Below are 14,779 nucleotides of genomic sequence, written 5' to 3' on the forward strand. Positions count from 1 at the left end.
AAGGCCATTTAGTAAGCTACCCAAAGCTGTGCCGTTTGACTTTATCTTTCTCTGACTGACTCTGTCTATCAGGTTGAGTCTGCAGTAGCATTAACTTGGTACCATTAACATACCAGATACGGAGATTAAGGGCAATATAGATATATCGTAAGACGTATATTTTGACAAGATCTTAAATAACAGTGAGATAAGCCAGTCCCTTTGAGCTTAATTGTTGTTATTATTTGCAATTATCGATATAATATTGTTAATTAACCTGTGTAAACGATATAATTTATGGCTTTAAAATACGGAGTCATATCCAGCTTCGCAGTCATTTCTGGATTTTAAGACAATTTGTCTTGGTGTGCTTGTGAATAATTTGATAGCATAGCATCGATAGCGTCTTCGCCGACAGCTTCGACGAATTCTTCGTCTGTCAAATTAGATTTAGGACCCTCGTAGAATTTTCTTTGCCAAACGAAATAATATATTAGAGATAGAACCCAGAATCCAGGTCCAATAACGACTGTGTAATTCATGGTCTCTTTAGTGATACCGGATTTGTCGTAAGGGAACATGACCATTAGGACTGCGAAAAGTTGGAAAAACACGGCTAACCAACCGTTTGCCGTGGACCAGAAGTGACCCAAGTAGAATGGACCTGGTCTGAAATCTTTCCTACCGTAAGTGAGTCTCAATGCGATAGGGAATACCAATGCCATATACATACCGGCAATAGATAGAGAGAATAGTGCATCTGCTGCTGTATCTCCGGCTAAACATAGAGCACCCAATGCAATGGAGAAGAAGGATGAACCCCAGATGGAACGCATTGGAACGTGGGATCTTTCGTCCACTTTCTTGAAGAATTTAGAGAATGGGATGCCGTCATCTCTGGCAAAGGCCCAGAATTGTCTTGAGTTTGCCAACACAGTGGAGGCACCCATTAAGAATTGACAAATGATGATAAGAGACAAGAACGTTAGAGTCCATCTCTTACCCAACGCATCTTGGAAAACTTGGGTAATACCTTGACCATATGGGGAGTTTACAATTGCGTTCACATCAGGGTTCATACAGGCTAAAATCACAATACAGATTAACCACCCAAGAATCCAACATGAAGAGATAGATGCGACAATCCCGATTGGCACAGCTCTTCTTGCGTCTTTAGCTTCCTCAGCCATGTGTAAACATGAATCGTATGCACCAATGGTCCAAATGGCCGGTGTTAACCCGTTGATACACCAGGACCAGCCTGTGTTCCAATCAGTTAAGTTTTGAACATCCCCGAAGATGTACGATGCTTTGTTGAACGATACTTTATCTGATCTTGAGACACCAATTGGTAGAACGATAAAGAATAATATGATTAAAAACACGTTTGCGATGATGGAAAACGTTTGTAACCTAGCAGTGATCTTAGAATTCATCGAAGTTAGCACAGTAATGGCTACTATACAGGCACAGAAAACACCATACGTGATCGGGTCGGTGACTTCGAAATCTGGATTTCCCACCACAACTGCTGACAAGATCTGTTGTGCTAACCCGTAGACAATGGAACAAACTGATGCACATAGCGATAAAGTGTCTAAGAAACCAACACTGTAACTAATACACTTCCTCCATTTTTCTGGAGCCCATTGATAACATGCTACGTACACTGCCCCAGCAGTTGGAATAGAACTGGAAAGTTCACCAAGTGCGATACCAACACTGAGAATCAATCCACCGGCAACAAACCAACCCCAATTCAAACCAACTGCACCTGCAGCTAACCCACCGTCCATGGTAGACGCAATAGAAGGCAGTAGACCCATAATCGAAAACGCAACACCAAAAATTTGTACTGTAGAATATTCTCTTTTCAATTCTTCCTTATAACCGATTTCAGCTAACACTTGTGTATCGGACGTAGCACTTAGTGCATCGATATACCTGATAGGAGCACCATGAGCACTGGTTACTACTCTTAGCTCAGAAACTGAACCAAACCCTATTTCATCGTTGGAATTATTTCTATTGATCAAGTGCTCAACGGCACCACTGCTTTTACTCATAGACTCTTGATCGTCACCCATTCCTATGGTATGTAACTATGAAGTGTCTTGCTGTTTTTTTAGAGCTAATGTTTTCTATGCACTCGAGAGATGAAAACATCCATTTACAGGTACCTCGAGAGACAAGAACAGACTTTGTTACAGATCTATCCAACCCTTAAATATAATTTCTATGATACAGAACTAACTCATTACTTGCAATGATCATTAAAACTTACAAGGGAGGAGATCTTACAAAACTTATCTATCCTTATCCGTTTCACTCTTGCATCGCTTACGCATGATAAGATTGGTCCAAGCTTGAATAAATAATACCTTAATATCTGATACTACAAATTGTTCTTTATGCTTTGGGTTGGATAAACCTCCGCTTCTTCACGACTCATTTCGGTTGCCATGCATCAGTAAAGGTCGTTTTCTTTTCCTTCCTTTAGGTCCACTCTTAGCGAGCCTAATCCAATATCAACAATTTACACTGCTGCTGCTGCTGCTACCACTACTAGCACGACTGCATTGAGCTAACGACACTCCTCTTGTTCGTCGTTCTTACTCACTCTTTCTCTCCTCTCTTATCTGACTCGCGCAAGTACCCTTATCGTTATCATGATACAGCTTCTTCTTCATCTTCTAGGCGAGGAATTGGTCGAAACGGAAAAAAGAAAAATTTTCGCTGGGAAAAGCTTTCGTTGCTTGGTTTAATGGAAGGGCATTATCTTTGGCACTTTGCGCAACTGTTAAGCGAGCTATAGGTAAAAGTCGGAACGGAGAGGGCCTTGAAAAGTGGTAACTCGCTTAGCATTGAGTGATGATAGTTACTGCACAGTCGCTTAACGGATAAATGTTACTTTTATTATTATTTTCTTTTTTTTTTCCCTTTGCGGTTCTTGTTTCCTGACGGAGATCACTCTTTCACTAACAGAGTTGTTTTGATGCTTGTGCAAATATTTTGATAAGTTGATTGACCGGACCAGACCGCCTTAAGGGAACGGTCTCTTTCTTTTTCCGGTTTTCATTTGCATAAGTTTCCATTCGAGCAACAAATATGAAATGAGATGTGGGTGTTTGGGTGTTAATAGGAATGATATTTGCATTAAGTTATTTCAGTGATTGTATAAATGTATGTAACAACAGTGTTGGCTAGCTTCAAAAAAATGTGGTTGGGGCCTTCAGAGGAGTAAGGAAGTAGGAGAGTGGCAATGGCAAAGTAAAAAGAACTAGAAAAGTTAATTGACGTGTTTTTTTATCGCTTTTTCTTCCAGGGTATTAATAATTTTTTAAATCTGTCGCGCGTCAGCGAAGAATTAATTTATATTATTCTGTCGTTGGGAATAAAAATTGGAAACATAAACCAGGGCAGATCGACCTGTGTCATTAACTCTCGATAAAAGAATTATTAATGTAGTGGATATTATTGTTAATTGGGTCAGAATAGCAGACGGCTAGCTTGTGTTGATCAAAAGTTCAAAATTCGTAAGATCAAAAATCAAAAAGGACTTAATTACCGGTCGGTTCAAGCAACGACACATTGTGGGACCCAGACAAAACCTGGGATAATCCAGTTTTCCTTGTTTTCAGCGGATTCATTTTGGGAAGCTTGTTGAGTTGGTTGCATTTTTGTTACAGTTGTTTCTTGTGTTGTGTTGTTGTAGTTTGTGATTCGTTCTAATCTTTTTTACTGAATATGTATCACAATTGAACCAAATAAGATTCAGAACCGCTCTATTTATAACAAATTATTTCATGGAGAGGTTAATGTAGGCTTACTCACCCGCTCCTGCAGTTTTGTTCCCATTTTTACCTTTTTTAATATTTTTCACCTATGTAATTACCTATTTAAGTAATTACGAAGGTACCAACTGTACAATGCGTCGTTAATTGTACCGTTTAGGTAAAGTAAGAGATAGTAGAAATAACTTTAAAACATGCAAGTGAACAGAGTTGAGGATGCGCTATACCTCATAATAAAGCGGCTGCCCTTAATGAGGTACTGAAGTTCTCCTCTAAAGTATACAGAAAAAAAAAAACACACACTACCATGAATGACAACACCAATAAAAATACAGATGGGCGTCAGTCGGCGCTAGATTAAGGCATCGACATTATTACACTAAGGAAAAACTTAGGATGGACATTAACAATTGTTAATCACTGAAAGAACATTCATTATAATATACAAACCATTCCTATTAACTTTATATTATGGAGCTATTTAGAAAAAAAAATGAGAAGTGGGCAGATGTTGATAGTCATGCTACCACACATTGTGGGACCCAACGAAACCTGGGATAATCCAGTTTTCCTTGTCTTCAGCGGATTCGTTTTGAGAAGCTTGTTGAGCTGGTTGCATTTTTGTTATGTCTTGTTGTAAACTTTAACGGTTTTTGGTCTTTTAGGTTATTCCCTTGAAATCTCTATATACAACGGAAAACAATGGGGTCCTCCAAAAATAAGGCTCTCTTATATACAGAAATGGTACCGAAGGCTTTAAAACATGCATAGATCTACCCCATAATAACCAAAAGAAGTGTATTAATTGATCTTGGTCCTTGTAGTTACTTCATTGGGTAATTACATAGCTCGGCAAATCCAAAAGAAAATAAAGATCTACTGAAGAAATCTGTAGCATATGCATATATAGCCTCTAGCAACCAGGGACTAGTACATTGTCTATTAACCTCACTGTAGTTTTCAAGTCCAATCTATCTCTCACATAAACTGCGCAGCTGATGACGATATCTTGTGATTTATTGGAAAGCGTTTCAACTTCGTCTAAAGTTTCCACATCGGCGATTGATATGTAATCCAATTTGAAATCACCAGTCTGGTAATATGGGATCCATCTACTCTGAATAGCATCAAGTACATCATCTCTAGTAACACCTTCCGTCGCCTGATTTTTAATAATCAGTTGTGCCCCGTCTTTTAAGCCTTTGTAAATGTTCGCCGCTATCTCTAGAGATTCTTCGCAGAGATATTTGTTCCTACTGCTTAACGCTAATCCACTGGTTGCAGATCTTGTGATCGGCATCATCACAAGTTCAAGATCAAAGAATAATTCTTTGACCATGTTTTGTAAAACAACAAATTGTTGGAAATCTTTCTGACCGAAATATGCCTTGGTGGGTTGAACTATATTGAATAGTTTCCCAACCACAGTTGCAACACCTCTGAAGAAATTTGGTCTTGTCTTCCCTTCTAGTTTTTCACTCAACCCCAATACACTGATAAAGGGCCCCACTTGCTTCGAAACGTCCAAAGGTATACCTCTAGGGTAAAGATCTTTAGGTTGCGGAACGAAGACGGCATCAACACCAAGTTCCTCGAGTAATTTCTTGTCAGCATCTAATGTTCTAGGATACTTGTCCAAATCCTCTGTGGGTGCAAACTGCGAAGGATTAACAAATATGGAAACAACGGTGAACTTGTTATCTTTTATGGATTGCTGGATCAATGAAGCGTGTCCTTCATGAAGACAACCCATCGTAGGAACAAATCCGACATCTTCATTTCTGACATTCTCTTGCTTTCTCCAAGCCCTCACCTCTGCAACTGTACGCAAAACCTGCATTATTTCACTGATTTGAAGCTCAATTACAATTGGGTGCTAACAGTGAAACCCCGGCAAAGTAATTGAAACTACAATAATAGCAATTGACTTGACTATTTCTTCCGATGAGTCTTAATGCCAAATAAACTGTTCTTAAACGATTTTCGAGTTTAAGTGCTGAAGCAAAATCACGTGACCTTAAGCATAATCTCGAAATTCACACAAAAATGAAAACAAACAAGCAGATAAAATCCAAAACAATGAACATCGCTGATCTGAAAGGTTTACATACTGGAATCCAGAGCCTAATATCGCATTTTGGAAGTGAAAAGTTATTAAGTGCTAGTATCGACACTCTGGGATATCGTGGTTCTCTATTCTCTATCGAATAAGGAAGGCAGAATGGATGAATTGCGAGATATCAGAACCACTGGTCCTGAGGATGTGTTGAATAGCGTCGATCCGTATAGATATACATCACAGATTCCTAATGGAAAGAGTAATAATGGATTGAATGCTAAAATGAATGGGAATAATACGTTAACCAATATGATTAATAGGAGTATAGCCAAAAATATGGGCCAAAATGCTTCCAGTGGCAGCATGCGTCGGTCTATGAGACAGAGTTTGAGAAACTCACTTCCACGTAGTTCCATAGGTCCACAACAACAGCAGCAGATGAATTCCACTCAAAATAGTACATATCATAATACTGCAAGAGATCCGAGGCCACTTAGGGACAAGAACTTCCAGAATCTGTTGCAGCAAGAGATTTTCAGTTATCTAACGGATCAGAAATTTGATGTCGAGACTAACCATCCAATCTCTTTGAAGTCATTGAAACAGCCAACGCAGAAAGATTTTATTTATATGTTCAAATGGTTGTACCTTAGGCTGGATCCGGGTTACGTGTTTACGAAATCGTTAGAGCATGAAGTTTATTCGATTTTGAGAACTATTCATTATCCATACTTGGCCACGATAAATAAATCTCAGATATCAGCTGTGGGTGGGTCCAATTGGCCAAAATTCGTTGGAATGCTTCATTGGTTGGTAATAATCAATAAAAAGTTGGATGAATGTCTAGAGCATTTGGATGTATCAATTAACAATCAAGTGACGCAAGATATTACTGTGCTAAACCAGCCTTTGAAAACTGCCGAAGAGCAAGAGAAGAAACAGGAAAAATATGAATTAATGGTAGAGAGACTTTTCATTGACTATATTACCGAGTCATATAAAAGTTTTCTTAGATTAGAAGATGACTACGAGCCTTACCTGCATGATCTTGAATTGAGTTTCCAGAGGTTCGTCCATATCATCGAAACGGATATAGCCCAGCTGACATCTACCACCGAACATTTATCTGTTGAATGCGAGTCCATAGTTGCCAAGAACTATGAGCTGAAAAATATTAAAGAGAAAAACACAGGATTGGAACAGGAGTATAAAAGACTAAGTCATGGCGTTCAGATTACCCAGGCGAAAAGTAAGGAATGGCCGGATAAATTGAAGGAAATTGAAGACGAAATCGATAAGAAGAAAAGAGATATACGGCAAGTTAGTTTACAGATAGACGAACTGACTTCTGTTTTGAAAAGAAAGAATATAAGTGGAGAAGAGATTGAACACAAGAATAAGGAAAGTGATAGCATATCCAAGAGTTTAGACACTGTTTCATCTAGATTGGACCAATTCACAGGGTTAGTGAGACAACAAAGGTTGGAAACTGAATCTGTTTACAAAAATCTACAAGACACGTTAAAGCAGTATAAATCCGCTACGGAAGGGCTAGTAATTGCAAGGAAAAATCTCGGCGATCATATTGATGAATCATCAATTGAACTTGTGTTACCATCAGATCTTATGAGCGAAGAAATGATAGGACTTACTGTCGAAGAGCTCATAGGAGATAAGAAATCTTTCACCGATCCAATCAAAAAGAATTTGAATAAGATAGCTGAAGACATAAAAATGCGAATAACAAACATACAAACGGAAAACTCGAAATTACAGATTAAACTGGAGGACTTGAGGAATGAAATTACGACAAAAAACGAAGATCTGGACCAACTAGAGCAACAGTTATCATCCATAAAATCCGAATACGAAGAATACAGACAAGAATCCCAGAGTCAGTTACTTTCTCAGAATATCAAAATTGAAAAGTTAGAGAGAAAGATTCAAAATGCACGCGTCGAATCCCAACAAAAGATATCCAGCATAGAGAGAGAGGCTGAGGAAACGAGATTGAAATTGGAAGAACTGAAACTTCTACAGAATAGAGAAAGATTAGAACTTCATAACAAAGTGATACAACTTATCGAATATGTCTCAAATTTCAAGATTAATACCCAAAGTTCAATTGAAGAATTACAAAATGCAACACAAAAAGAACTCCAGCGTCTGCAAACTGAAGTGTAATAAAAGCTCGGAGGAAATCATTTGAAATAAATTACAATATCAATACTGTTGAAATTCACTGTGCAAAAGCAATCATTTCTTTGTTTATTTTAGACAGCGGACGAAAACATCTTTTTATAGTGATTATATGTGGTATATTTAAGTATTAGGATTTTATAAAACTGATTCGTGATGCGATTTTTGGAAAGATGATTCATTTGCTGTTTAAAGTATGCCAGTTTAATACGGATGATAAATTATAAAACCCAATATTGTTCATTTATTTGCACTTCTATAGTACATTTTACGGATCAATGGATGATGATCTCTTAAGTCTTTATTCTTATTGGAACTGTATTCTAGGTATGCCATATCCTCACCACCAGCCAAACCAGCCAAAGATCCTTCGCTCTTAACAGCCTTAGATTTGTTCCTTGGTCTCTTGTTCCCACCATTCTTCCAAATGTAGCTATCGTTATCCTCACCTGCTTCAATGCCTGCAGCTTCTTCGTTTTTGAGAAGAACTTCTTGCAAAAGTTCTCTACGTTCTCTAGCAGAAGAATATGCTAGATTAGGCAAGTTTTCCATACCATGTAGATGGGTGATAACCTTGAAAGCATAACCTTGATCAACTAAAAATGCCTGTCTCTTTGTGGAGTAGTACATTTCTTGAGTATCTTTAGAAACTAGAGAATAGAAGAAGGCGTTGAACCCTTCATCGTTACGTCTCTTAGCTCTTAAAATTCTACCCAATCTTTGTGCTTCTTGACGTCTAGACCCGTAATGAGACGAAATTTGGATCAAACAAGTCGCCTCTGGCAAATCAATCGAAGTATCTCCAACCTTTGATAAGAAAATGGTATTGATTTGGTCATTATATTGAAAATTCTGCAAAATATTCATACGCTCTTGTTGTGGCGTGGAACCGTAAATGAAAGGCTTACCTAGCTTCAAAGCATATTCTTGAAGAGCGTAGACGTTATCTGAAAAGACGATAATTTTATCACCTCTCTTTTCATGATATTGAATCAAAAATTGACACGCCTGGAACTTGGTTGGATTCATAATATATAGTAGCATTCTTTTTCTCGCATTCTCTCTTAGATATTCTTGGTAAAACTCTGCAGTCATTGGACACCAAACTTCCGCACACTGCACATTAGCAATGTGACCTTTCTGTGAAAGTTCCATCCAATTAGCTTCGTAAAGTTTTGGACCAATCAAGAAATTCAAATCACTAATCTTGTCATCTTCACGCACCAAAGTTGCAGTTAAACCTAATTTTGCATGTGCGGCAATAGTGGACACAACACGTCTAAACATGGCTGCAGGTACGACATGTACTTCATCCAAAATAATGAAACCCCATTCTCTACCCGTTAAGAAATCCATAACCTTTTGAGAATCGTACGATCTATTTCTAGTGTTAGCAACCATGGAATAAGTCGAGACCACCAGACCAGATTCAGTTTGGAACATTTCTTTGTTATCTGATGTGAAGACGGCAACATTTTCAGGCTGGAGCGTACACCACTGAAGGAATTGTTGTCTCCATTGCATGACTGACACTGACGAAGTACAAAGCACGATCACAGACTTTTTGATAGTACATGCCGCTGTGATACCGACCAAAGTCTTACCAGCACCGCATGGTAACACAATAATACCACTTCTTGCACGACCGTTACCGAACATTTTGCTCAAGGATTTTTCCTGATATGGTCTGATTTGAGTTGATGGTTTCAAATCGATATCTAAATCTGGATTTCTTCGATCGTTCCTGAAATCATATTCTTCCAACACCGGATAGTCAAGTTCTTGACATCTTTTCTTCACAATTTCGACAGATGCATTGTCAATTTCGAAAGCATGAACCGCATCTATATCATCGTCTTCTTCTTCAAGTTCCTTATTGGCCCCCACGACAGCTGAAAAGACAGCTTCCACATCGTTAGGATCCACTCCCTCTGCATCTACCATCTTATTCGCCATGGTTTTCTTAACCGCAGCATCCACTGCAGCATCGGTATCGATTCTTAGATTACCAATGATTTGATCGTTTAACAACATTTGCAAGATATCAGCTTGAGAAGTTTCCACGAAATATCTATTATGCTTAATGACCAATTTCACCTTACCGTATGATACAGTTGCACTCTTAATGAAGTTGATAATCGAAGGTGCAACAGGAACCTTGGACAATCTGTCCAATACTGCTATGATATCTTCAGTTTCCAAACCAACCGAAACCGCAGCATACAAAGAGTAAGCCGTAATTCTGTACTCATGAATATGAGATGGTCTAGAAACGGGTTCTGCGATCGTCACAAGAAAATCCTGTGCTTGTTCTGCCAATGGAGAGAATGATTCTAAGATCACACGTCCATCGTTAGGCGATATCCATAAAGGCCGCGAGGCATGATCCGGCTTCAATTTTAAGTAGCTGAAATCGTTAGTCTTGAACATTCCTGAAACAACGTCAGGCTCAAAATCAGGGGGAATATCGTCCAAATGTGCATGAAGGATATCATCCTTTGCTGCTAGATTATGGTTCATTCCACTACCAGCAGTTGCAGCAGCAGCAGATCTAGAAGAAGAAGAACTTTTCTTCGATTTCCGACTCAAAAGAGGATTCACTTGAGGAGCAGGAGCGTTCGCCTGCATTAGAGATTCCTTTAACTCAGCTTCCTCTTCTTCATCTAAGACATCATCGTCGATATCTGGGGCAATATCCCCGTATTCTTCATCGTCTGTAACCAAAGAGTCATCTGAAAAAACCGTGTCCTGCACTAATTTCTCCTTTCCACCTCTACTTCTTGTGTGATATGAACGCTTCACTACCTCATCTTCCATAATGACACAATTAGTGTACAGATAGACTCCGGGGATAGACCTTAATTCCCTTGTCCGTCCTTGGACTTTGATTCTTAAACATCTAATTAAAGTTAAAGTTCTCTTAAAATCATCTTTCAGATTAATAATGTTGAGGCAAAAATGATTACCCGGACAAACAATATAACCAGAATGAGCCAAAAACCCAATATAAGTTAGAGTTGGATGACCAACTAATAACCATTGCAACCACTAGGTAGTTCCACGATTAACAATACAACAACGAGGTTGCCGAATAGACGAAAAGGCCGGTTTTGCTAGTTGTTTTTACAGTTTTAGTAGTTGTAAGACTGAAACAACCCATACACCACACCTCAGGACATCGTCACATAGTACGGCAAAAGAAACGTATTGAAAAAAAATTCGAGATTAATAGCGTTATCCAAACGAGATGAGCTTGCGATGAGGTAGGTTCAGATCTTATCCAAGAGCGATTACGATAGGATCACCAGTGGTTTGGGTGAGGAAATAGTCTAATTTTTACAGATGAGTGTTAAGAAGCAAAGTTCCAAGTCTTCAGTGCCAAAATTGACGAAGAAAGATGACAAAAAGGTAAAATCATCGTCAAGTGGTTCAGAGTCTAGTTCCAATTCCAGCGACAGCTCGAGTTCAGGTTCAGGTTCAGGTTCAGGTTCAGGTTCAGATTCGGATTCGGATTCTGGCTCAGACTCTAGTTCAAGCTCTAGCTCAGATTCAGAATCGAACTCTGATAGTAGCTCCAGTTCCAGTTCCAGTTCCAGTTCCAGTTCCAGTTCAGACTCAGACTCCAGTTCAGACTCAGATTCTAGTTCCAGCTCAGACTCTAGTTCCAGCTCAGACTCTGATTCCGACTCAGACTCTAGCTCCAGTGCCAGCTCAGAATCCGATGATGAGGACGAAAAAGACATCAAAATTAAGATAAAAGATGAAAAATCTGAGCCAGTAGCAGTGGAAGTAAAGGTGTCGAAATCGTCAAACTCGGACTCGGAATCTAGTTCTGATTCTAGCTCCGATTCAGACTCTAGCTCCGATTCAAGCTCTGACTCAGACTCCGATTCAAACTCTAGCTCTAGCTCTAGTTCAGATTCAGATTCAGACTCTAGCTCTAGCTCCAGCTCGGACTCTAGTTCGGACTCTAGTTCAGACTCAGACTCAGACTCAGACTCAGACTCAGACTCAGACTCAGATTCGTCCTCAGATTCGTCCTCCTCATCTAGCGACTCCGATAGCAGCGATAGCGAAACTGCAGTAGAAACCGAAACCAACAGCAAACGTCCTCTTGAAACTGAATCTGATTCCACTGAAAATTCCAAAGAATCATCACAAGAACCTTCAACAAAGAAACAAATGATTTCAGCTGGCGTTGATGAAGTATTGCCTGGACAAAGAAAACATTTCTCCAGAGTCGAAAGAGAGAAGATTGCATTTGAACACGAAGTCCTGACAGATAATACATACAAAGGTGCCGCAGGTACCTGGGGTGAAATGGCCAACGATAAGTTGAGCCGTGTGAGAGGAAAAGATTTCACTAAAAATAAAAACAAGATGAAAAGAGGTTCTTACAGAGGTGGGTCTATCACTATGGCTTCTGGCTCCTATAAGTTTACTGATTGATCAATTCCAAACAATTCTCACCTAATGAAAACCATAAACTACCATCATTCACCATCGTCATCTAACTCTTTGGAATAAGAGACAAAACTGTTTCCAATATATACTTACAATCGAAACTATTGTGTATTAAACTGTATAAACCTTCAAAAACCTTTGTCATTGAACAATAAACCGCTTTGTCAATTCCGGACCAATATGGACGGAACCAAATGCCACACTTGACACGCACCCAATTAAGATGCATAGAAGTTGCTGAAAAAGCTGTGAGGAATCTTGGCTCGAACAAACGGATTAGGAAAAAAGTTTTTGAAAAGTCGCGAACGGAAACGATGCACACCATTGGGTACCCACATTTTTGGCCGGTAAGCATTGGTTACCCCTCTCTCGGATAGGCAAGGTTGCAAAGACTATTACTTGTTACTTTTGTAATTGCCATAAATAGAGGCCGGGAAAAGAAGTTTCTTTGATAAGTTCTTCTTCTTCTTTACATATTAATTAAAGTTTCACAAGATTACGTATTTGCAGATAAGGCATTATTAGCAAGCAAGAAAGCAAGCAATAAAATCAGGAATAGAAGCATCATGGGTTTGTTAGACAGTGTTAAGAGCTACGCATCGAAACAAAGTGAAAGCGGTGAAGATTTGGTCAAGAAGGCTGAGGGTTACTTGGGTGAAGAAAGATTGGGTCAAATCAAGACTAAGGTCGGAGAAGAAAACTTCAAGAAGTTCGAAGACCAAGCTAGATCTTTCTTGGGTGAATCTTCCGAAAAGAAGGACTCTACTGAAACCTCTGGTTCAGCCGAAACCTCTACCGAGTCTAAAAAGAACTAAGGCAACTAAGGCTGGAAATAAGCTCTTTACATTGAGTATATAATTTCATAAGTAACATTAACAGATATCCTTTCTGCTATAACTTTAAAACCGCATCTTTCACAACTTTGATTTGGGTTTATTTACGACTCGTGTAGCGACTAATTCTTTGTACAATGGTTCGAACTGATCTCTATTGTTGTGTAATTCATCCACTGAGGCTGATTGGAGTTTTTTCGTAATGTGGCCAAGAAGCATCGGTCCGATTACGTTCGGATTTTCAATGTTCATAAGATGGTCGACATTGTCGATTTGGATGCGTTTGTAATGAGGAATGGTGTCCTGTAACAGCTGATAATTTTCCGGCGGACACCATTTAGATTTACCACCCACGTAGCAAATCACGGGGCTTTCAATCCATTTCAAGTTGTCAATTAACCAGTAAGCATAGGGGTGGAGACACATGTACCCGATGAGGTGTTGCTCTTTTGAAGTCTTCGTGTGGAATTTCGATCCTCGTTTTATCAACTCAGCGTCACAGAAAGTATCTAAAATAGTTTTATCAGAGTTTCTCCAAAAGCTGCGCTTCCTCATGAACTCCTCGTACTCGTCCCTTGTGGCAAAGGTGTCTTGAACCATGTTGCTAATAGCATTGAAATAGTTGTTACTCAAAAGCGTGATCTTCTTTGGACTTGGTGGGTTAAGCATCTTAACAACGGGCTCCATGGTTATGATAAGCTGAAACAAGTTTGGAGATAGTATACCGCAACCAAGAGCTTGATGCCCACCCATAGAATGCCCAATCAGTACGTTGAAACTGTTTTGTTTTGGAGGATTTAACTCAACGTCACATATCTTGATAATATCCTTAGAACCATCGATCCAATGGAATATAGAGCCAAGTTTCCCCTCGTTGGCAACACAGGAATCACCATGGTTCACTTGGTCCACTGCTATTAGCTTCCCAAGCTTATACTGGTATTTTTCAGGGTTCGCTTGGATCTGTTTGTGGAAATATTTCACGTACCATTCCCATATGCTCTTTGTCATACCCGTTCCATGTAGAAACACGATGTTAACCTCGGGAACAGCTCTAAGATCCTCAGTTTCGTAGACATCGTAGAAAATCTCAAGAACGTCGGTCCCACTCAACGTACTCCGGTAATCAGTTCTTGGTACAGCTGCAGTCACCCTTTTCGTCGATTTTATCATATTATTACTGAATTATTAGGGGAGTTGTAACCTGATATCAATAATGTGCCCTAAGAGATTACACATTCAACTGATTATCACCATCAAGCATCATGGGGACATACTTATAATCCATATATGTTTACTTATATATCTTTATATCTGGATCAAACTGACTTAAAGTGGAGAAGAATATAGAACTTCGGACATAATCCTTGGCAATGAGTAATGAAACAAAGACCGTTTCTCCAAAAGTATGTTAAAGGAAACAGGCCCAAAGTTCATAGGGGAACTCTGCA

General features: G+C 39.2%; 7 protein-coding genes across 7 annotated transcripts; 3 read left to right on the forward strand and 4 right to left on the reverse strand.

Annotated features, from left to right (window-relative positions):
- Nucleotides 1–326: 326 nt before the first annotated feature.
- On the reverse strand, nt 327–2,066 carry KLLA0_E12959g (uncharacterized protein; the record flags this gene model as incomplete). Its single annotated transcript, XM_454534.1, has 1 exon — nt 327–2,066. One exon carries the CDS (start codon nt 2,064–2,066, stop codon nt 327–329), a length of 1,740 nt encoding a protein of 579 aa, XP_454534.1.
- A 2,620-nt stretch (nt 2,067–4,686) lies between these two features.
- PAN6 (pantoate--beta-alanine ligase PAN6) lies at nt 4,687–5,613 on the reverse strand (the record flags this gene model as incomplete). Its single annotated transcript, XM_454535.1, has 1 exon — nt 4,687–5,613. The coding sequence occupies one exon, from the start codon at nt 5,611–5,613 to the stop codon at nt 4,687–4,689; it is 927 nt and encodes a 308-aa protein (XP_454535.1).
- A 381-nt stretch (nt 5,614–5,994) lies between these two features.
- Nucleotides 5,995–8,016, forward strand: NDC80 (kinetochore-associated Ndc80 complex subunit NDC80; the record flags this gene model as incomplete). The annotated part of the gene is made up of 1 exon (XM_454536.1): nt 5,995–8,016. One exon carries the CDS (start codon nt 5,995–5,997, stop codon nt 8,014–8,016), a length of 2,022 nt encoding a protein of 673 aa, XP_454536.1.
- Nucleotides 8,017–8,271: 255 nt separating this feature from the next.
- On the reverse strand, nt 8,272–10,848 carry SSL2 (TFIIH/NER complex ATPase/helicase subunit SSL2; the record flags this gene model as incomplete). Its single annotated transcript, XM_454537.1, has 1 exon — nt 8,272–10,848. The coding sequence occupies one exon, from the start codon at nt 10,846–10,848 to the stop codon at nt 8,272–8,274; it is 2,577 nt and encodes an 858-aa protein (XP_454537.1).
- A 525-nt stretch (nt 10,849–11,373) lies between these two features.
- On the forward strand, nt 11,374–12,480 carry SRP40 (Srp40p; the record flags this gene model as incomplete). The annotated part of the gene is made up of 1 exon (XM_454538.1): nt 11,374–12,480. The coding sequence occupies one exon, from the start codon at nt 11,374–11,376 to the stop codon at nt 12,478–12,480; it is 1,107 nt and encodes a 368-aa protein (XP_454538.1).
- A 581-nt stretch (nt 12,481–13,061) lies between these two features.
- Nucleotides 13,062–13,310, forward strand: KLLA0_E13069g (uncharacterized protein; the record flags this gene model as incomplete). Its single annotated transcript, XM_454539.1, has 1 exon — nt 13,062–13,310. One exon carries the CDS (start codon nt 13,062–13,064, stop codon nt 13,308–13,310), a length of 249 nt encoding a protein of 82 aa, XP_454539.1.
- Nucleotides 13,311–13,409: 99 nt separating this feature from the next.
- On the reverse strand, nt 13,410–14,501 carry LPX1 (triglyceride lipase; the record flags this gene model as incomplete). Its single annotated transcript, XM_454540.1, has 1 exon — nt 13,410–14,501. One exon carries the CDS (start codon nt 14,499–14,501, stop codon nt 13,410–13,412), a length of 1,092 nt encoding a protein of 363 aa, XP_454540.1.
- Between the last annotated feature and the right edge of the window lie 278 nt (nt 14,502–14,779).

This window comes from Kluyveromyces lactis (genome assembly GCF_000002515.2).
Source record: "Kluyveromyces lactis strain NRRL Y-1140 chromosome E complete sequence".
Classification (NCBI taxonomy): domain Eukaryota; kingdom Fungi; phylum Ascomycota; class Saccharomycetes; order Saccharomycetales; family Saccharomycetaceae; genus Kluyveromyces; species Kluyveromyces lactis.